Source organism: Eptatretus burgeri, chromosome 7, assembly GCF_056783735.1.
Source record: "Eptatretus burgeri isolate ZD-2024b chromosome 7, Ebu_testis_v1, whole genome shotgun sequence".
Lineage (NCBI taxonomy): Eukaryota > Metazoa > Chordata > Myxini > Myxiniformes > Myxinidae > Eptatretus > Eptatretus burgeri.
The window spans coordinates 29797658-29820157 of record NC_140967.1 but is presented as its reverse complement, the minus strand read 5'-3'; the positions used below and the strand labels follow the sequence as shown (position 1 = coordinate 29820157).

The 22500-nt window shown below is 42.4% G+C and overlaps 2 protein-coding genes across 3 annotated transcripts in view; both read right to left on the bottom strand.

Annotated features, from left to right (window-relative positions):
- LOC147022917 (uncharacterized) overlaps nt 1–22500 on the bottom strand; it is a 395784-nt gene that overhangs the window by 59688 nt on the left and 313596 nt on the right. The window lies entirely within an intron of this gene.
- The window catches only part of LOC147022920 (copine-4-like), a 263594-nt gene that overhangs the window by 142402 nt on the left and 98692 nt on the right, over nt 1–22500 (bottom strand). For both annotated transcript variants that reach the window (XM_085887892.1, XM_085887893.1), the window contains one exon: nt 9450–9539. In XM_085887892.1, coding sequence (XP_085744018.1) covers nt 9450–9539 — 90 coding nt within the window. The remainder of the gene's footprint in view (nt 1–9449; nt 9540–22500) is intronic.

Below are 22500 nucleotides of genomic sequence, written 5' to 3'. Positions count from 1 at the left end.
GTCCATTTCATTTGGTGTGTGTCTAAGTGTGGGCCTGTCTCTAAGTAGAATCGTTAAGTGCTTGCGTTATTGTACATTGGAAAATATTCGGTTGTAATCTGCTCTTTGTCTCCCTTCCCGGTTTTTTCCCATTATTTAAAATAAGTCCCCTCTTGTTGAATGTCCCAGCTCGTCCTTGTCCTTTCTATAATTGGTTTGTCACGCTGCAAACGGGAATTAGGAGACCTTATTGCTTTCGTAATTGTGCAATCGGCCCGGCAGGATCCTGATGCTCTCTGCTCGGGGTGCAGCTTGGATCCGGCTCTGTAATCTTAATGCACATACATATACATTATACATATATATATATACATATATATATATATATATATATATATATATATATATATACACACAAAACATTGCCACTGGCCATAAAAACATTGCTACAATAAAGGGTACCATGATTGTAGCCCCCAAAAAGCTGATCCCTGCTCAGGGAAAAAGGCTTTAAAATGGTGTGATGATAGTATACATATATATATAAAATATACACATATACTCGGAAGAGTACATATCCCAAGTGACAGGAATAGCTCGCACATGTATCCATCCCCAGTAATGGGAAAAGTTTAAATTAATCGATCAATTTAAATAATATTTCATGGACTTCAAAAAATGTCAATTGTGTTGCACTCTTGGTTTCTCTCAGAACTAAAGCTCTGAGCCACTTATACCACCCACTGCAAAATGGTGGTGAAACATCAGGTGGCGGAGGCTGGATTTGTCGAAAAACAGAGAAAATATTCTGGTTGTGAAATAAAATTTGGTATCAACATTTCAAATGCAGCACGAGAAGCAGCCGCCGTAAGTGGGAGGCAGACAAATGTACAGACAGACACCACGGTTCACAATATATTGTTTCGAATTTGGGAATTCGATTGCACACAACATACAAGTTCCTTTAGTCAGCTATGTCGATAAGTGCTTGTTCCCTAGATAGCTCACCTTCCATTGTTTATATGTTCAGAAGACGATTAGATGCGCTGCGGATCGATTTAATAGTTAGGGAACGAACAATGGAGACATCCCTCCCCCTCTTCTGCAAAGAGGAAGAAGAATCCTGCCGTCCCTTGACTCATGACTCAACAACTCCCTCCCACCCATGGTTGAGCGGGGGGGAGGGGGATGGAGCACAAGGGCTTCAGTCACGCTGGGATCGGGGGAAGGGCGGAGAAGGATAAGAACGAGATCCTTTATTTGTTCTTGGTTAGTAAGCTTTTTGCTTCGGCAGAGAGTAGCCGTTCAGGAGACCTTCGGGTCATGTTTGGCTTGCGTTAGGGTTGAGGCCTTCGGAAGCTTCTTGCCTTGGTGGTTCAGTGAGCTTTGGCTTCTGTTTGGCTCAGGAGAGCTTTGTGCTTCGAGCTGCTTTGCTTAGAAGGAAGTTAAGCCGGTCGCTCGGCTCGAGCTGCGAGTGGTGGCTTCTTCTTCTCGGTTGGTGGAGCTCTTTGTTCTCCATTTTGGTTCCCGGCTTGGTGCGACTCATCGACCTCTTCGTGGAGGTGGTTCCTCAGGGAAGCGACGCATCGACGGGAAGGATCAGCGCCTCGTCTCACCAGCACGTGTTGAGAAGCGCGGGAGGTGGTTCCTCGGGGAAGCGACGCATCGACGGGAAGAATCGGCGCCTCGTCTCACCAGCACGTGTTTTATAAGCACGGGAGGATTCGCGGGAGCTCGGGAAGGATCGCATCTCGGCGATTGGATCCAGCTCGCTCTCGCTGGAGCCTGGGTCCGAACAACTTGAAGATCACACGAGGTGGAGAGGTTCGAGATAGGTTCTGGGTTTCAGCTCACCTGTCCTCTGAGCTGGAGCTGGTTATTAAAGGCCTCTGCCACCATTTCTTGGGTGTGTGTGTGCGTACGTGTGTCTGTGGGCCCGTCTAATAAGTAGGAACTGCTGTTAAGTGCAAGTGACTGTACATAATAACTAGACGGTTGTAGTTCTATTGTCGTGCTTTTGTTGCTTGTATAGGTGCATACGTGTTTTGCCTTGTTTAATTGCATAGGTGCTTCATTATAATAAATATCCTTGTGTGAATGTAAACCTGTTCGTTGCGTCCATTCCCTCATTGAACTGCCCCATCTTGCACTCGGAATATAGTTGGTTTTTAAATAGCCGATAATTAGAATCGGGTCCGGCGAGGTCTGGCGATAATACCCGCTCGGTTATCCCAGAACGGAACGGACCGCTTAAGCGGTTCGTGTCCAAGCAGACCTTCGCCGAGGTACGGTCCCTCGGTCGGTTATCTGCGCGGGTACTTAGGTATATCGATATTCGGCGATTGACCCTATTTCGCGCGGGTAGAATACGGACTGGGCCGTGGTGGGATTAAGAAACCCACCCGTGACTGGTTTCTGGCATTGTTCCAGAAAGTCACGACTGGATTGTCTGTTCGGTGGGCGAAGCGGCCGCTATTGGTTAGACGCGGTCATTCGCATGCCGGCGGGCAGTATTCTACAACAATATAATAGATGACTTCCATTCCAAGTAACTTCAACACAGAAAGACACCATTCAGTCCATGAATCCTGTACAATCGTTGCCAAGCTGTGACTCTTTTGTATACATAGTCAAGGCTTGTGGAAGAGCTGGAACACTAAATGGATAATGATGCAACAGGCCAAAAGGAACAGCAGCAAGGGTAAGGGAGAAACACCAACAGTGGAGTTGAAGGACAAAATGGAGAATGGGTGGACAGGATGGATACAGAAGGACACTTCTTCCTCTACTCCCAATCCTCTCTCTCCCTCCCCTCATCCCCCCTCATCCCCCCTCTCCCCCACTCCCTTCTCTCCCCCACTCCTAAGTAAGGCTTATACTGGGTGGTTTGCCATTCACTTCCCAGCAGTAGTTCAGGCAGGAATTTGTAATTTGCCCACAGTGCTGGCGATAGCTCACCCACTCTTCATTAAAGACACCATGGGGATGTTTAACATCCATAATCTAATGTCAGAAGACCGGACGTCCAGTTGAATGATTATCGTCGGGACAGCACACACACTGATGATTCACCCAGTTTGTGAAACACTGGGATGATATTTTATAACTGTGCCGGGATTCAAACCCAGGCGAGACAGCTTAGAGGTGAGTGTGCGTACCTCAAGGTCATCCTGTCCGAGGTTGTGTCTTAATGCACTGTTAACTAGAGGGGGAGCACTCGGTAGAGTGCAAAACCTCCGCCGCCAATACTGCTAGGTCACTCAAGTGAACCTGATATCCTATTCATTTAATTTGACGTCAACAGTGCTCACAGAGTTATAGTTTACAACTTTCCCTTTTACTTTTAACTTTTACATACTCAATTCATTCATCATAACTAGATTCCTTGAGACAGAAATTGATTTTACGTGGGTATATCCACCTGAAGTTCCAAAATCAGCCACAATTATAATTTTGGCATGTTTTTTTGTTGTTGGAAATCACTTATAACATGTAGAAATGCAAAAAAAAAATCGAAATTTTGTTGAAAAAAATGTTGCAAAATTTTCTGGGTTTTTTTCTCTAACAATTTTATTTTTTGGGGGGGTTGGAAATCACTTAAAACATGTAGAAATGCAAAAACAAAAATTCAAATATTTTTTCAAAATGGCCGCCATAGCGGCCATATTGGACTTTGGACCAACTCCAAAATCTAATGGTATGATCCTTGGACCATACCTAATCCCCCCACCAAGTTTCGTCGAAATCCGTCATGGAGTTTTTCCGTAATACTGTTCACAAACAAACAAACAGACAGGGGTGAAAACAGTAACCTCCATCCATCTTCGATGGCGGAGGTTAATAAACAAACTGTGATTCCATATGTTGTATTTATATGTTAAAAATGTACATATAATAAATGTCAAATCCAAACCTAAAAAGATCTCCACTGGTGTCCCTTGGCGGTGTAAAAGAAAATGAAACATGCAATAATTACCTTTAAAATAGTGAAAAAATGAATTTTGGAGCCATTTTTCCTCACATCCCATGAGCATGTTATTTAATTATATCAGATCAGAAAAAAACATCACTCTATATTAATATTTTTTTTCCAATTTAACTCTAGATTTCAACATAATTATTCAGGAAATGAGTTGCAATCCTCAAATATAGAATCAGATTTCAAATATCAGTTTTTTTAAAAGCCTATACGATACATTATTCAATCTTGCAAGGAGCCAATCACATTGCACCTCGCCTCACACAGCCAATCAGCATCAACCGTGAACAGATGAACATACAGCCGTCTCTCTCTCTCTATATATATATATATATATATATATATATATATATATATATATATATATATATATATATATATATATATATATATATATATATATATATATATATATATATATATGCATATGCATATGCATATGCATATGCATATACATATACATATACATATACATATGCATATACATATATATATATATATATATATATATATATATATATATATATATATATATATACACACACACACACACACACACACAGTAGACTAGGCGTAAGTCGGCAGCGTGTAACTCGTCACTTTGCCTCAGTCGGCAGCGTCAAAAAGTCCCGAATTTATCTCATGTTAAATCCCTTTGAATAAAGGGTCATCCCTCTCTAAGTCGTCATCTCTAAGTCGTCACTTCCTCTAAGTCGTCAGATGTTGTCCGTTCCCGCGTAATGGAAACTCAAGTAAATTACCACTCCTAACTCGTCACATGGAACTGCTGACTCGTGAGAAGCCCGATTTCATGGAATCGTGATGCTCGCTCATTGGTTTACACCGCCAGTGATGGGCTATTTATAACTGTGTACACATGTTGATCGCACTGCAGGCAGGACAATGGCGACTAAGCGTAAGCTTACAACTAAAACCTACCAATAAAAATACGACATTATCCAGTTTTGTGAGACAAACCCACTGATGAAGAAAACAGCCACAGCTGAGAAGTTGGACATCAAACGGCAGACATTGAACAATATCTTGAAGAATAAGGGCAAGATATTTGGACAAGTGGAGAAGATCGCGAGGCCGGTGGTAAGTGTGAAACGCGTGAAATGTGTGTCCTTTGTAGATGTCGATGACGCGCTCATCATCTGGTTTCGGCAAATGTTGGCTCAGCCAAATATTCGGTTTCAGCCGATTCGGCCGATTCGGCCAAATATTCGGCCGATACTGTCCTTCGGTGGAGGATTGCCCAGCCAACATGATGGAATACAATGACCGGTTTGAGTCCTTTCTCATGCACCAGATGCCCAAGAGTTTGAGGCAGTCAAACGTAACGGATTACTTCGCGAAGGAGTAAAGGATCGGTCGAGCTTCGTGTTGAAGTCCGATCATGGTTTTATATTGGCTTGTTTTGTACATTACCGCACTCACTTACACATAGGCATTGAATGGTAATCATCACCACGATGACTGTGTGTCATGTAATTTGTCACCATACCATCACCGATGATATATGAGTTGTCTTACAGTTGTTCATTATCTTTACTTTTGATAAACTGATTCATGAATTCCATCTTTGCTTGATCACTTTGCAACTCACCAATGAACCCCCACCTATGCCCCGAGGATTGTGTTTTCCTTTTGGTACAATAGCCGGCTCTCACACGTACGTGTCCAGGCCACGCGCGACTTCATCTTTCACCCCACAGTCATCATGAATGTTCGCATATGCGTAAGTCGTCACATTTCTAAGTCGTCACTTTTTTCTCGGTGCCGATGGTGACGACTTACGCTCAGTCTACTGTATATATATATATATATATATATATATATATATATATATATATATATATATATATATATATATATATATATATATATATATATTTATATATATATATATATTTATATATATATATATATATATATATATATATATATTTATATATATATATATATATATATATATATATATATATATATATATATACAGTCAAAGCTCGTTACTATGCCACCCGTCGGGACCGAGCAAAAGTGGCATAGTGGCGAGAGTGGCATAGTAATGAGATTTTGTAAAAACGGCCTTATTTTCTCAAGTTACCCATCTGTAGTTAATCTTTAGACAAAATTTATTCCAGCAAGTAAAAGGCACGACTGTTGTATAAGCTAAGCGAACGGTGAACATACACACACTAACAGAGTTCACACACTAACATATGGCATGGCGAGAAATTCACGACACACAAAGCTTTCAAGAATCGTCGGCTGGCGCATCTTCTTTCGGCGGATCTCGTGCATCTCGTTGTCAAGCCGATCGCACGCTTGCATCATCACCGGGCACCGGGCTTCTCTGCTGCATGAACTTCCGGACGGTGCTACAAGCGCGCTGGGCTTCCTCGAACGGCACGATTTCCTCCTCGACAGTTACCTCGTCATCTTCGCTTTCCACCGGCTCCTCACTGCACAGAATCTCCTCCGCAATCTCCTCCAGCGTGAAATACCCGCCAGTCACGAGGCGCTCGTCGGCTTCGAGAAAGTCAGACAGCTCGATCTCCTCGTTCTCGTGCATCTTTTCCTCGGCAGGCAGAGCTTCCCAGGTGTCGGGCAGCTCCGCATCCTGTGGCTCAGTTTGGATCTCCTCTTCGATGAACTTGGCCTTCGCGAAACAGTTCCTGATCGTCGACTTGCCGACCTGCTCCCAAGCACGCCGGGCGACGTGTAGAGCGTCGAGCAACGTGAACTTGAACTCCTTTCCCTCGTCTATGGCCTCAAGCCGGTGGCATAGCAGGAGCTTCTTGTAGTGGCGCTTGAGGTTCTCTAAGATTCCCTGATCCATTGGTTGCGAATTGGCTGTCGTGTTGGGTGGGAAGAAGACCAGTTGGATGTTGTTCAGCTCGAGCTCGGGAGGGTGGCCAGAGAAGTTATCGAGACAGACCAGCACTCTGCGTCCCTGCTGGCCGAGTCGTCCGTCCCACGCACACAACATCTCCTCGAAAAGCTCCGCCGTCATCCACGCCTTCGAGTTCGCCTTGTACTTGACCGGGATCTCTTTGTTCTTGAAGGCACGGGGTTTCTTGGAATTGCCAATCACCAGAAGAGGGAACTTCTCGCTGCCACTCATGTTTGCCCCAACCAGAAGAGTGATCCTTTGCTTGCTTTTCTTTCCTCCAGTACACCGCTCTCCCCTGAAAGCCATGGTCTTGTTCGGAAGCAGCTGCCAGAAGAGTCCAGTCTCGTCCAGGTTGAAGACGTCGTCTGCGGAGAACTGCCCGAGTAAGGGCCGGAGAACCTGTTGTTGCCACTCAAGAAGGGATTGCGAATCCACCGCTCCAGCTTCGCCCTGCACTGTCTTGAACGTGATGCCGTGGCGCTTCTTGAAATTGCCCAACCAACCGTTGCTCGCCATGAAGTCTGGGATGTGCATCAGCTCGGCCAGTTTCATCGCCTTCTCCTTGATCAGATCGCCGCTGACAGGCACATTCTGTCCTCTTGATTGCTTCAGCCACATGAGCACTCCCGCATCAAGCTTCGGGTCGTGAGCCTGTGTCAACTTCATGCGCTTCGATGGAAATCCAGCTTTGATTGCAGCCTCGATTGCATCCTTCTTGCTGAGAATGCCCTTCACGGTGGTTCTCTTAACTTCGACGTCCCATTTCTTGCTGATCTCCCTGGCCAACTTGGACTGATTCGGCTCCTTCTTCGCGGCATCGATGATATCCTTCTTCTCCTTCAGCATAAAGTCGGTTCGCTTGCGTTTCTGAGCTGACATTATGGGCTGAATTTGAAAAAAAAATGATGTCACTGTTGTACATGTGCCTGCGTGTCTGTGTGTGTGTGCTCGCGCTTTTTTGTGTCTCGTTGTGCGTGTTGTGATTGGCTTGTTGTGGCTGGCATCGGGGAGAAGAATCGCGTGTTTTGACACAGTCTGACTATGCGTGTATGTATTGAGTTATGTTGTGCGCAGCTGGACTATAGTTCGTCGCTTCGCCTTTGGACGTGAGTGTGATAATCGAGCACTGCGCAATACAGACTTTTTCACGACTCGTGCCTTTTAACAGTCACACAGTAGTGGCATGGTAGCGAGAGTAGGGGGTGGCATAGTAAATTTATTTTGTATTGAATTTTGTCGGGACCGAGCAAAAGTGGTATAATAGCGAGAGTGGCATAGAAGCGAGGTGGCATAGTAACGAGCTTTGACTGTATATATATATATATATTTATATATTTATATATTTATATATTTATATATATATATATATATATATATATATTTATATATTTATATATTTATATATATATATATATATATATATATTTATATATTTATATATATATATTTATATATATATATATATATATATTTATATATATATATATATATATATATATATATATATATATATATAGATACACACACACACACACACACAGAGTTGCACAAGCTCCACCGATTAGAGCTACAACCCCATATTTCTCTTCATTGTAGGTTGTTCTATGGCCAATAATGGAAAGATATTTTAATTTTCAATTTTATAGACCACCCCATGTGACCTGATAAAGAACACTGAATTGTAAGTGAAACCAATTTTTTTAAAATGAGCTTCGAAAGAAGAATCACTGCAAAATAGATCTGATCGTAGAGATGATGTAATTTTAAAAACCTATGTCAGCAAAAATTTGACCGAATAATGTATAGTTTTGGGCTCCTTATGTGAAGAAACAGTTTGATTTGTACATGGAGATGGCTTGTAACACATTCCAGAAAAAGAACCACTTAGTTTGATTTAAAATCAACAACAGTATGTCTTTAAGATCAATTGAGAATAACAGCAAAGTATAATAAATAAATAATTCAAAAGTTGCGTGTTGCTGGTGGATATAGTAAAGTGTAAAATAATAAATAATGTTTCCCAATAGCATGTGCAAGCTTGTGCTATTCTCTCCCATCAAAAAAAAAACTCATTGAATAGTAATAATTCCAAATTGGCTCCGATCCCAGAATCATTTGACGTGCCTCATGTCCAGAATACGATGTGCCTTATTGCATACATGTGCCGAATATGAAAAATATGTCCAGTCATTTATAAGTAGAGGCTATGGACAAACGCACATAGGGACAGATGGATGGTTCGGACAGGACCCGAATGTAAGCCCCAACCAGGCCAATGCTGGTTGGGGCTTATAATCAGCAAACACAAAATTAATTCAATTTAGACGTTTATGTAAATGAGTTTCACATCGATCATTCATGCAAACAACGAATATTAGATTGAATTTAACATATTTAAAGACAGAGGGAAAAGCCATTTTTCCATTCCAATAACTATAATGCCAGCAATAACCACTGTAATAGAAACATAATTTAGAAATAACGAATACAATAAGGACAACAGGTGAAATATACTGTACATCCATGACAACAAAATTAAACACATCTTGCCAATTATTTATCTTTGACTATAACAGTATGGAATGGTTATACCTTCAGCTGTCGTTCATAATCACAGCAACAGAGAGATTGTATCGACACTTTGAATGCCTTCCAGATTGGGTTGAGGTTGTCCATGATGACCTGCACAACTCACAACACACAAAAGCACAATTTGAAGTCAGTCAGACCAACAGGAAAATTACCTGTTACCTGGTATTTCTAGAGTTCTTCCAGAAGGCAGGTTGCGTGCTGCAAAAGCAACCCCACGGCAAGGATTACACGAGGTGGTTTGCCTTTGCATTCTTAGTAGTAGTCAGTGCAGGAATTTGGAAATTAGCCAGGGTGCCGGTGATAGCTCACCTACTTCCTGGATAAACTATCATTGGAAGATAAAAAGTTTTGAAATGTGAATTTATTTTTGCTTTTGTATAATAGAGTGGATCCTGTTTGGAGAAACTGCCCCTAGTGCCATGCCCAAGGCAGTCTTTTACAGCAGGTGCTCTTTCATTAGAGGGACACTCTCTAGACACCATTTGCTTTGTTGTGACATATCTCCCTACCCTTTGCATGCATGACAATGATGGGGTGAATATAAATTTTATAAAGCACTATATTAACTAGACTTGGGATCATAATGCTTCGAGTATCTGCTTTGAGTCTGGGAGGTCAGTGGATCGAACCCTGGCTGAGTCATACTAACGACTTTAAAAATGGTACATGTTGCTTCCTTGCTTGATGCTCAGCATTTAAAAAGGATGGAGCATGGACAACAACCATAGATTGGCAATCATTCCACCGGCTTGATCGGCCTAATTGCCTCCTCCTGCGTTGATGTTCATTATTCATTTATTAATTGATGTCAGATGGCCACAAAATGTTTTAAAATCTGCAGTGCACTTATTGGCACACACACCAAGTGATGAGACAACAAAATACTGTATATTAATTAATTCAGTATACTGTAAGGTCTGATTCATGTTGATTGATTTTGCAACTTCCATGACCCAAATGGACATACTAAAACAATTTTATTTTACAAAATTAGTATCAATACTAATTGCTCTAATGGTGTAATTTCATGTACCCTATTGTCCATTTCTATGTTTATTTTGCATACTTCTGCAAAATATCCTCCATTTACCCATCTTTTCTGGCATTCCACCCAAATCACCAAAACGAATCAGCATATTTTCTTTGCCAAATTGGCTCTTGTGATCCCATACAGGCAGGTTTTTGGATAACGAAACATTATTTTATGTTACAAAACTAGTATCATTCGGCACTACCTTAAAGGGGACTTTCAACAAAGCAAGGCAACAAAGCAAGTCTTAATCTGCCAGGCAGATGTGTCTTTGATAATAGTTGTCTGGCATCAATTCATAGTACTTGTCCCAAACTACCAGGCAAGTGGTTTTACAAAACCTGTGGTCATGAAAGTTCCCAATTTTTTTGCCACTGGTCATTAAATTGACCAGACTTCATGGCTGGTTATGCTCAACAGGTCCTCACTCATTTCAAGTGGTTATAAAAGGAAAAATACAACCGTGCATTAAGTAGGTGGTAGGTGGTTGGAAACAATAGGTGGTCTCATTGCATGGTCACTCAAGACAGGATCCACTGCATTGATAAGCACTTAAGTAATGATATCAAAGTGTTTCGTATTGTAAAGTAAAAAATAAAAGAAAATAGATATCTGCGATCACAAAGCGATCGCCAAAGGTAAGCAACCCCGGATTGGCCATCCCATGATGGCCATATTCTTTTCCGACCGGCATGATCTTGACCTTCAACATTTAGGGATAGATTTTAAATTAAGATTATGTCTCCCCATCTACAATCTAACCAAAAAACATAACATTGTGAAAATGGGAGGAAAATTATTCTTCAAGTTATGATCAAAAATGTATTTTTTGCTAATTAGGTCACAATCTGAAAAGAGTAGGTCAAGGACATAAAACAAATGTCAGGTGCACAACTTCAGTACAGGTCCACTATTATGATACAAGAACATATTGGAAGGCCAAATGGTCTTTGAGATTCCACATTGGCAAAATTGAGTGATGACAAAAAAAGAACCAAGTTTTTTTTTCAGACTGCCATTTGACCTTGACCTTTAACTCGGAGGGGTATGATGTAAAATATGTGTAAATGCACCATTCCTGAGGCTATTTAGTGAGGGCAATTTCATTCTGATCGGATATGCTTTAGTCAAGTTATGTTGAAAATGTTAAATTGTCTATAATTAGATCATGACCTTCAAAATTAGGTCAAGGTCAAAAAAATGATGTCACCCCCCCCCCCTCACCCATTCGTGAGATTTTTATTCCCATTATTGATGCAAAATTTCATTCTGAAAAAGTAATAGATTCAACTCGGACATTGGCAGAAAAGAAAATACCTAAATAGTGGTTTTGAGGGTCTTATAAACTCTGAGGTACCATTAAAAACTGGAGGTACTAATTGTAGAAACAAACCCTACAACAGGTATTAGCCTCCCCTATCCGAGAGGGGGAGGCTCAGGAAGGAAAACAGTTGGAGTTGTTGCTTGATGTGTCGTTTCTTCTTCTTCTTCTTCTTCTTCTTCTTCACCTTCTTTCGGCTGCTCCTGTTAGGGGTCGCCACAGCGGATCATCCGTATGATCCGCATAGTGATTTGGCACATGTTTTACGCCGGATGCCCTTCCTGACACAACCCTGGTCGCCTCTTACGACACAGGATATGGTCCACCTATTTTAACCGGGGTATACACTGGCCCAGTATACTGGTACTCATTTCGCCGACCTCGGAAGGATGACAGGCTGAGTCAACCCCCTGGTGTATTAATTCAGTGGTCCAACGGGGCTTGAACTCAGGACCTTTTGGATCCCAAGCCGCTGCCCTAACCACTGCGCCAACACCAGGTTTGTGATGTGTCGTTTACATTTTGAAATTTATTTATGTGGATGTATTGAATCAAGTATATCCACCTGTCCTAAATTGATAGCATATAATGTATAGGATGGCCATAAAGTCTGGAAACATAGGCAAATATGCATTATAAATGCTTTATTGACATTACATTACAATACATGACATGTTCAATGTGCTGTAGCCTCATTAGAAATGCACAGTTCAATGCGCTGTGCAAAATTGTAATGAATGCAGTGCATTGATGCAGCATTTCCATCAATCCCTGCACATGCATCCATGATATGTTGCCTCAGATGATTCATGTCTCTGATTTTCACTGAATAAATCTAAGCCTTCAGCACACCCCAGAAGAAGTAATCAAGGGGGTTCAGATCTGGCAAGTAGCCCATTCCATAAGGCCACGTCATCCAATCCAGTTAGGGAAATTATCATCCAACCATTACCTCACCACCCTATGTTTCCAAACTTTATGGCCACCCTGAAGATGGAGGTTGATCTTTTTGTTGTTCATGAAATAGCATGTAAGTTTTGAAAATGAACATCTGTTTGAAAAAAAAAAATTCTTTTTTGGACCATTAAATGTTGGTGTCTGAAGTGAGAATTCGGTCAAACAGCCAACAAACTGTTAACTTAAATTACACAAAATTTTTTTCCAGTGTTTGCACCCAACATAAAATGAACACATGTGGGCTGAATTTAGGAAAGACACTCAGCGAGCATCTTGCTAACACACGCCTAATCCTAAAACAGTGCCAAAAACATCGTTGTACGTCCACAGCTAATTGCCCGTCTCGATAGCAATATCCAAAGGGAGATCAAGAGCCAATTTGCTGCGTGTGCCAAAACAGCCAATTATTTGTGCGCACCTAAGATATTGTCCAATGCCTTTTAAAGATTTATTTTGTTAAGTGTGCAATATAAGAAGTTTTGTCAAGTCAGGCCAGATTAGATCTGTGACTTGGTACAGGTATGATGTAAACCTGTACTAACCTGTTTCATGGTCAGGTTGTTGACGACTAAACCGCCTCCCTCCGTGGGAGTATCTCCTGTGCAGCTGCCTTCCACAGGGCAGCTCACCGAATGACGGGATTGGGGAAAAGTCTTCGGGACCCCACTCTTTGGTGATTGGAGGAAAATCACGGGGTAACTTTCCTGGGTCAAATGGCCGTAGTGTGTCTGGGTGGTGCTGAGGTGTCGTCCACCAGACGGTAGTCTCCTTCGGTTACCCTGAGGCAGTCCTTTTGGGTGGGTTCCTGGAATGTCCAATCCCAAAGAGAGGATGATCACCTGTCTCTGTTATCATCTGAGCTCAAGCATTTAAACATCGTTATTGCAGCACTCTGTGAGGTTCAAAGACCGGGTAGTGGTGAGATCATGGTGGGTGATTACACCTACTATTCGTCTGGTTGCTCTGATGATTACCATGCCCAAGGAGTTTTTTTTTTAGTTTTTTTAAATGTTGAAGGCTCCAGTCACGGACTAAATAATGCTCATTGAGGCCAGGCTTTAAATAAAGAGAAATAAAAGAGTGAATGTAAAGTGAGGAGTGAGATTGAGTGAGTAAGGAAAGTGTGTGATGTTTGTTTACAAGAATGAGATATTTAAGCCAGCCGGTAGTTATAGTTTGAGTGAGACAGAAAGTAAGACCAGCAATCCTGACATGGAGAGTGTAAGATGGTTCCGGGCACTAGTTTAACGTTCCTAAGTCAGAACGGTAGACTACCACCCTGAGCGGTTGCTCTCTACAACCTACTACCTAAAAAAAACGGTCTAACCGGATGGGTGTTTTTTTGGAGACACCATCTCCTTACGGGATGGCCGTTGGCTCCCGGAAGGAGCTCATCCGCCCTTTAGTAGGTATTGTTTTTAGTCCTGCAGGGTGTCACGGTCACCCTCCCCACTGTCGAGCCAGTCAGGGTAGTCCGTTTAGTCACCGACTACCCGACCATGCAGCAGGTAGCACTGGGTTACATGTTACCAGAAACCTGACTGACCTGACCTGGACAAGCTGACTGACCTGACCTGGATAGGTTGCTGTAGCTGTGTCCAATAAGCTGACTCCAATGATAATTGAGGTCATACCAGACAACCAGCATATTATGAGACTGAGGATTCGTCACTCCTTGGGTGTCATTTCCATGGTAACTGTATATGCTCCGACTGAGGTGAGTGATTTCACCGTGAAGGATGCATTCTACGCCACGCTCGAGTCTGTGGTTGATCAGTGCCCTGGGCGAGACACTTCTAATCTTGGGGGATTTCAATGCATCGACTGGAACTGATATGAGACATGTGTTGGTTCCCATGGGTCTGGAACTGTGAACTGGTATAGCACTAAGTTCCTTGACTTTGCAAGAAGCCGTGGAATTAGGGTGGCTGGTTCATGGTTTCAGTGCCCACAGGCTCATTGCTGGACTTGGTATTCCAATGGTGGTAGTGTGGCAAAGGAGATTGACCATGTACTTGTTGATGGCCACAGGAGGATGATCCAGAACTGCGGGGCATACGGGAGTGCTCAGTTCCTCAATACCTACCACAAGCTTGTTGTAGTAACTCTGAAGTTGCAGGTTAAATCTGGGAGAATGGCACCATCCCAGCCTAGGCTGGATGTTGGCAAGCTCAATGATGAAAGGGTAGCTGAGGAGTTTGCAAACACGTTGAGTGGCGATGTGGGGGGTCTGGGTACTTTGGGGAATCCTGAAGAGATGTGGAGTGCCTTCAAGACCACCATCCTTGATGTTACCGGTGAATGTCTTGGAACTCACTGGAGGGTGAAGAAAAATTTTGACTCTCAGGAAACACTGGATACCATTGACCAGTCACAGGGCCAGGCTTAATGGCAGAGCTGAGCTGTTCAAGGAGTTGAGGCGTAAAACTGTACATGTACAGAGGGTGGACAAGGAGGCCGATTTGCAAGGAATCTTTGAGGAGGTTGAGCATCACCTGTGGTCAGGTGATTCTCATCCGGCTTACAGGGGAATTCGCACATTGCGTTCCTCCAAGGCTGTCCCTCAGTGTACTGCAGTTAGAGCTGAGGGTGGGGGACTCTTGACAGAGGAGTCCAAAGTGAAGACCTGCTAGGCTGGTTCCTTTGAGAGGCTGCACCAGACTGATCCACCAGCTGTTGAGTTTGATGTCAGGGTTGTTACTATGCTAATTGATAACCCTTCAATTAGCTATGATCCACCTTCATTTGTGGAAAAACAGGCTGCAGTGAACCGGTTGAAACGGGGTAAAGCTCCAGGGATCTGTGGCATCTATGCTGAACTTCCCAAGGCTGTTGCAAATGCTGTACTCGCATTGTTGCATGCAGTACTTTGCTCTACCTGGAACAGACATATCATCCCAACTGACTGGAAGAGGGGCCTTGTTGTCCATCTCTGGAAAGGGAATGGTGATTACCAGGTCTGCAACAACTACCGAGGGGTGACGCTGCTCTCAGTGCTGGGCAAGGTCTTTGCTCAACCAATTATTGATAGGGTTCGCCACCATCTGCTTGACCACCAGTACCCAGAGCAGTCAGACTTTATGCCAAAGAGATCAACGATTGACCGTATCCTTGCCATTCGGGTCTCAACGAACGCAAATGAGAGTTTCGGCAGGGGCTGCTTGCAGCCTATGTTGATCTCTGCAAAGCATTTGATTCAGTGAATCGGGATGCCCTCTGGAGGATTCTTGGTCTTCGTGGGGTGCCACCAAAACTGATCAATCTGATGACCGAACTATACTCTGGCACTGAGAGTGCTGTGACCTGTGGTGGTACCATCTCTGACTTATTTCCAGTTGTTACTGGCATTTTTCAGGGGTGGGTACTGGCGCCCACACTTTTCAGCGCTTGTAGGGACTGGATTTTGGGGAGGATGTCGGAGACATCAAGCTGCGGTGCATCGTTTGCGAATGTCAATATGTCTGACCTTGATTTCGTACACGATGCAGTCATCTTTGCGGAGACTCTGGATATCATTTTGGGGGCCTTTGAGGTGCTGAAAGAGGAATCAGAGCTGTTGGGATTACGAGTTTCCTGGGTCAAAACTGGGAAACAGGTTTTCAATAACATCTTGGATGCTGCTGTTTTGTCTGTACCTGTTTGTGGTGAGGATGTTGAGGTCATGGAGAGATTAATTTACCTTGACAGTGATATTCATATCTCTGCTGGCTGTGAGCCAGAGGTCAATAGACGACTGGGTCGGGCCTGAGGAGTCATCGATTCACTCGATCATGGGATGTGGCGCTGTCGGTACCTGTGCAGGATGATTAAAGTCCGAGTCTTTGGGTCCTTGTTGCTTCCAGTCTTGCTCTACGGATGTGAGACTTGGACTCTGATGAGGGATCTGAGACAGAGACTTAATTCCTTTGGTACCAGGTCTCTTCGGAGAATCCTTGGCTATTGCTGGTCGGACTTTGTATCCAACAAGCGGTTGCTGAGAGAGACTCAAATGAGATTTGTTACCTGCATAGTCTGTGAGTATCAGCTGCAGCTGTATGGACATGTGGTTCGTTTTCCTGACGCTGATCCTGATCAGCAAATTCTCTCAGTGAGGGAGCCTTGTGAGTGGAGGAGGCCAATGGGCTGACCACATACCTTGTGGTTGCAACAGGTTGATAAGCATCTCAAGGAGATGGGGATGGGCTAAGCATCTGCCTGGGGGATGGCCAGACGAAGGTCCCTGGAGTACCGGTGGAAAGTGGACACTGTGACGCGCTGCTCCGTCTCATGCTCCCATACCTGATCTGACCTGATAAGAGATTACCTAACTAATTCACCTAAATGACTCTACATTGGCCTTGCATACATGTTAATTTTTAAATAGTGTGTTCCAACTTCAGCAAGATGTCGGGAAAGAACAGTGGGCACAAGTTTTTCATTTAAGCAGCAAATGGGTTTAATCGAAGTAAAGGCCGCTGTTATACCTTGACGATTTAGCAAGCGTATGCCGACGTATGAAAAATTTGTTTCAAACGCTGACACACGTCGAATACATTATGGGTAAGTTTTATATACATTAAGAGCATGCTGAAGCACGCTGGCATACGTCGTAGTATGCCGAGCTCGTCGACAAATTTTAAGCATGCTCAAAATTTTCCGACGTATGCCAGCGTATGACTCACACGTTCCGTATACGCTGGCCATAAGTTGTTGGCACGTTATGCGATCGTTGACACTCGTCGACACACGTTACTTGTAAGTTACTCATGGAGCAGTATTTTGTGTCGCTTTCACTTTATAAGATGCTAACATCACAAAAACATATGATAGCTTTTAAAGCAAAAGTTTGATTGTTAATCACTAAGTCTGGCCAAAAATAGTTGAGAAAAACATAACAATGACTGATGAGTTATAGGAGTAAAAATTTAACAAAATTTAATGTCAGTCTTGGACTTAGACAATTCCTTGGACATATTGATGGGTTCATATTGATAACATGATTCCCTGATCTTATTACATTTTTGAGCTTGTTTTGAACATTATCACCTGTTAAAGTTCACGTGGTGTACGTTATTGTGGTAAGATGCAATAGGGAATCATGCATCATGACACTACAGCCATAATACAGTCATTTTTGTTAAACTAGAAAATAAGGCTCAAATGGAGCTGTGAGGATGGGGTTATGTGAAAAGGATATGGGATTAAAATAAAATGAGTGGAAGAGGACAGTCAAACAGAGAGGATAACCAAGGATAGCTAGGTGTACTTACACAGCAGATGATTGCGACAGATAGTTTTAACGTTTTGTAGCGATTGAGGTGATACAATAATTAGGGCAGGGTGTTATAGAGGTAAGGAAAATGGAAATACAGGAATGAGGATTACAGCAGCAGCAACAACAATAACAAACAAGAAGGGCACTTGGTAGAGTGCATACCTCCCGCCAGACTGACGAGTTTAGATTTTGTATCCCATTAATAGGCCAGATCTGGATCCGGACCTGAACTAAAATTTTATCGACTTGTTCTTATCACCGAACTAACTCATCCACCAAGTTTCGTCCGAATCGGTCCATAACTTTTTCAGATATTGTGTTATCGTTTTGGCCCTATCACTCAATGGTGAAGAATGACTTTTAAAATTCTCAGATCCGGATTTGGATCTTCACCAAAATCAAATAAATTCTTCCTTGTTACGTCCCCAACCTGCCCACCAAATTTCGTCTGAATCCGTCTTCAACTTTTTGAGATATTTTGTTCACAAACAAACAAAAGACAGACAGGGGTGAAAACATAACCTCCATCCACCCTCGGTGGTGGAGGTAATAACTAACAACAATGACCAAATGGTTGAGTTCTCAGAAAAAAAAAAATCCAGCAATTTTGATGAGAGTGTTGGTTGCACTGCTGTGAGGACACAACACTTGGCAGAAGATAGATAAGAAAAAGTAGTTAAACCAGGATATTGATATGTCTAGAACACCTGGAAACATGGTGAAGGAAGAGGGGGAATAGTCATTGATAATAAACAATTGATTGTAAGTTGAGATAGTGGGGCAACTTAGCTAAATATAGCATAACATTTGTGCATTTTGTGAGGAAAGCACCAAATTTGGCACACTAGTAGCCGAACATATTATGAACAGATTAGCCATTTTCCACTGGCATAAAAAATTTTGAGATGGTCCAATCTCCAAATCTGTTCATAATATGTTAGGCTACTAGTGTGCCAAATTTGGTGCTTTCCTCACAAAATACACAATTGTTATGCGAAGTTGCCCCACAAAGAGGAAATCAGCAAAACAAAAGTAAAACGAAACGTGAAATCTAATGGAACAGAGTTTGGTGAAGAAAGGATGGTGCCAGATCATAGTGAAAGCAAGTCAAATGTCCAGCAACACAGCTATGAATAACATTTGGCTTGGCGGTAAGGACATTGTACTTGTATTGAGTCAGTAGGAGGTCAAATCTCTTGTGAAATAGCTGAAATGAAAACTAAACCAGTGAGCTAAAATAAGACATTTTGATACAGTGATCCAAAGCATCTGGAGAAGCTTGAACAGGTATGGATGGGAAGGCCAAACAATTCAAACTATTGAAGACACGCTGATGGAGCAGTAATTCTGCGCGTCTCACTTCAGGCCGGTGTTTTTTTTAATGGACAGGGAAGATGTTGACTGTCATAATTAATATCGGTTGGTTCTTGTGAATGATCTGGCATTATGTGTTCATTCATGTAAAGAAGAAAAATGTGGATAATTAAATTTGTGTTACACTTGGAAAGACGGCTACAGAAATACGCATGAGATGCTGAAACAAATATAAAGGTCATATGACAAATATTTTTCAAAATTGGAACATTTTGAAACTGTAGCTGTACCAAAGCAATTTTGCGTTATACAAAATCCCATCAATGCTACTAACAAAGAGCGATTCCTAATCAAAAGTTCAATTCTTTTCGTACAATGGCTGCCAAGGAGTGCCTTCAGCTGGGACGTCATATAGAGCGATAAGATTGAGTCCTGCTGACCCAATATGCATGACGCAGGCTGTGTGAATGAATATGGTAAATACTGCAGGACAGCATAGAACACACAGTGACTGTGAGCATTGCTCATCTTTCTTTTGAAGATTTTGAAGTTGATTACATTCAATAGCTACATCTCCCATGCTCTCAACATCCTGTTTATTAAATCCATTATTTATATAACCTTGGACAACAAACATTAAAACTATAAAAAGAAGCTTTCATTTTGAGTAATTGGTATGTTTAATCCACCAGGTGAGGCATTCCCAAGTCATTTTTGTTTCTGTGGTGGGGTATTCCCAAGTGACAACAATTGAGTGGTTTCATTATTTAGATGGTTTTTTGCCCAGAAGTGCGTGTGTGTTTACAGGAGCTTTTAAGTTGTGTTTTTCTTCAGTGATCGAGAATGGATTCGTGAGAAAGGGGAGGCCATGCATTTTTAGCTCGCTGTGTTATCAAAAAATCTTATTTTAGCTCACTATGAAGGATTTGGGGTGAGATTTATGGTGGGTAGGTTGGAAAGCTAAGATACAACAACAGAAGTCAATCCATATTTTCCTACAATCTGTACAAGAGCTTTATGTACAATGAATACTCCCTGGAGTACAAGTTAATAGTAGAGATAGTTGCTAATGACAGCACATAACTAGCAATCTGTGTTAGTGGCCAAATAATAAAAATACAACAATAAAAAGGTTAAAACTTTCTGCTTTAAAAGGAAAAGCACTGATGTTTCGAGCTTTACTCTTCGGCGGAGCAAAAGAGGGTTATTGGAAACAGCTCGAAGTAGTATACATATTTGTGGTTCCTTATCTATTCCTTCCTGTTTCCCCATCACCTTATTTTGCTCCGACAAGGAGTAAAGCCCAAAACATCAATGCTTTGTTTTCTTTTATGGTGGTAACTATTAAACTTTTTATTTTCATATTTTTACAAGTCAGTAGGACGGTTTTGTGGAGTTATTAACCTCCGCCATCTTCGAAGATGGATGGAGGTTACTGTTTTCACCCCTTTCTGTTTGTTTGTTTGTTTGTGAACAGTATTACGGAAAAACTCCTCGACGGATTTCGACGAAACTTGGTGGGGGGTTTAGGTATGGTCCAAGGATCATGCCATTAAATTTTGGACTTGGTCCCCCCCCCCCACCAAAAAAAAAAATAGTTAGAGAATTTTTTTATTTTGCATTTTTACATGTTTTAAGTGATTTCCAAACCCCCCCCCCAAATAATTGTTAGAGAAAAAAAAATTTGCAACTTTTTTTCAACAAAATTTCGATTTCATTTTTTTGCATTTCTACATGTTTTAAGTGATTTCCAACCCCCCCCCCCAAATGTTGGAGAAAAGAACTATAACTGTCAGCACTGTTGACATCATATTTAATGAATAAGATATAAGGTTCACTTGAGTGACCCAGCAGTATTGGCGGCGGAGGTTTTGCACTCTCCCGGGTGCTCCCCCTCTAGTTTGCTTCTGAATCATCAATAATGAGGCAAATTTGGTGTTTTGAAATTTAATTCTGAACAACTGAGATTTAAATGCAGGAAATCTTGTGAATGCATTTTAAAATCGATATGGAAAAGGTCTGTATGTTTCACATCAGGACATATATTATTTTTGCACGTCCGATATGGTCGGCTTACAACTGTATTTGCCTGCATTTTACTCTGAATTGGCATCACCGGCACGATTGCTGTCACGCCATGCAAGCGATTGATGTGGAGTGGGAGTAAAATCTGACTGTTTAACAACTTTTACCGAACGATCCTGAAACCGCCTCGATCTTCTCACTACCGCCTCTAATTCCTTTCAAGCGGGATAGAACTTTGTGAAATTTCCCTCTGACCTCCCAACAGGAATGTTGCGATGTTCACGGAGCCACTGTAACACCTGTCATTTATTTCATCAAGTTAACCACTTGAAGCTCAGGACCTAAAAGCAGTACTGTATTAAAGTCCTGGAATGCTTCAACTACACTTCTGTGAATGTCAACTACAGAAACACATGCACTCTCTTCAAGGAGATATACATCGGCTAAACCAGGCGAAAACTGGGTGATTGCTTCCCTGAACACTTCCTCAAAGTAAGAACCAACAGTCAAGGCCTTCCCAAGCTGGTTGCCCGACATTATAATCTTCCTGGACATGAATTCAGCCACGTGCCATACTCCGGTAGTTTTCCTATTTCAGCTCCACGGACAATTGTCTTGCCCTTAAGTTCGGCACGTTGGTTCCCATTGTGATTAACTAATGCTTTAGTTCAGGTCGGGTATGGGAGCATGCACCAGTGCAGTGCGTCGCTGCGTCAACTTTCCGCCGGTACTCCAGGGGCCTCCGTCTGGCCATCCCCCAGGCAGATGCCAGGCCCATCCCCATCTCCTTGAAATGCCAATCAACCTGCTGCAACCACGAGGCACGTGGTCAGACCATTGGCCTCCTCTACTCATGAAACTCCCTCACCGAGAGAATCTGGTGAGCAGGATCAGCGTCAGGAAAACGAGCCACATGTCCATGTGGTTGTGAGCCACAGCCGTAGCTGACGCTCACAGACTATGCAGGTAACAAATCTCATTTGAGTCTCTCTCAGCAACCGCTTGTTGGACACAAAGTCCGAACAGCGATAGCCAAGGCTTCTCCGAAGAGTCCTGGTACCAAAGGAATGAAGTCTCAGTCTCAGATCCCTGGTCAGAGTCCAAGTCTCACATCCATAGAGCAAGACTGGAAGCACCAAGGACCTGAAGA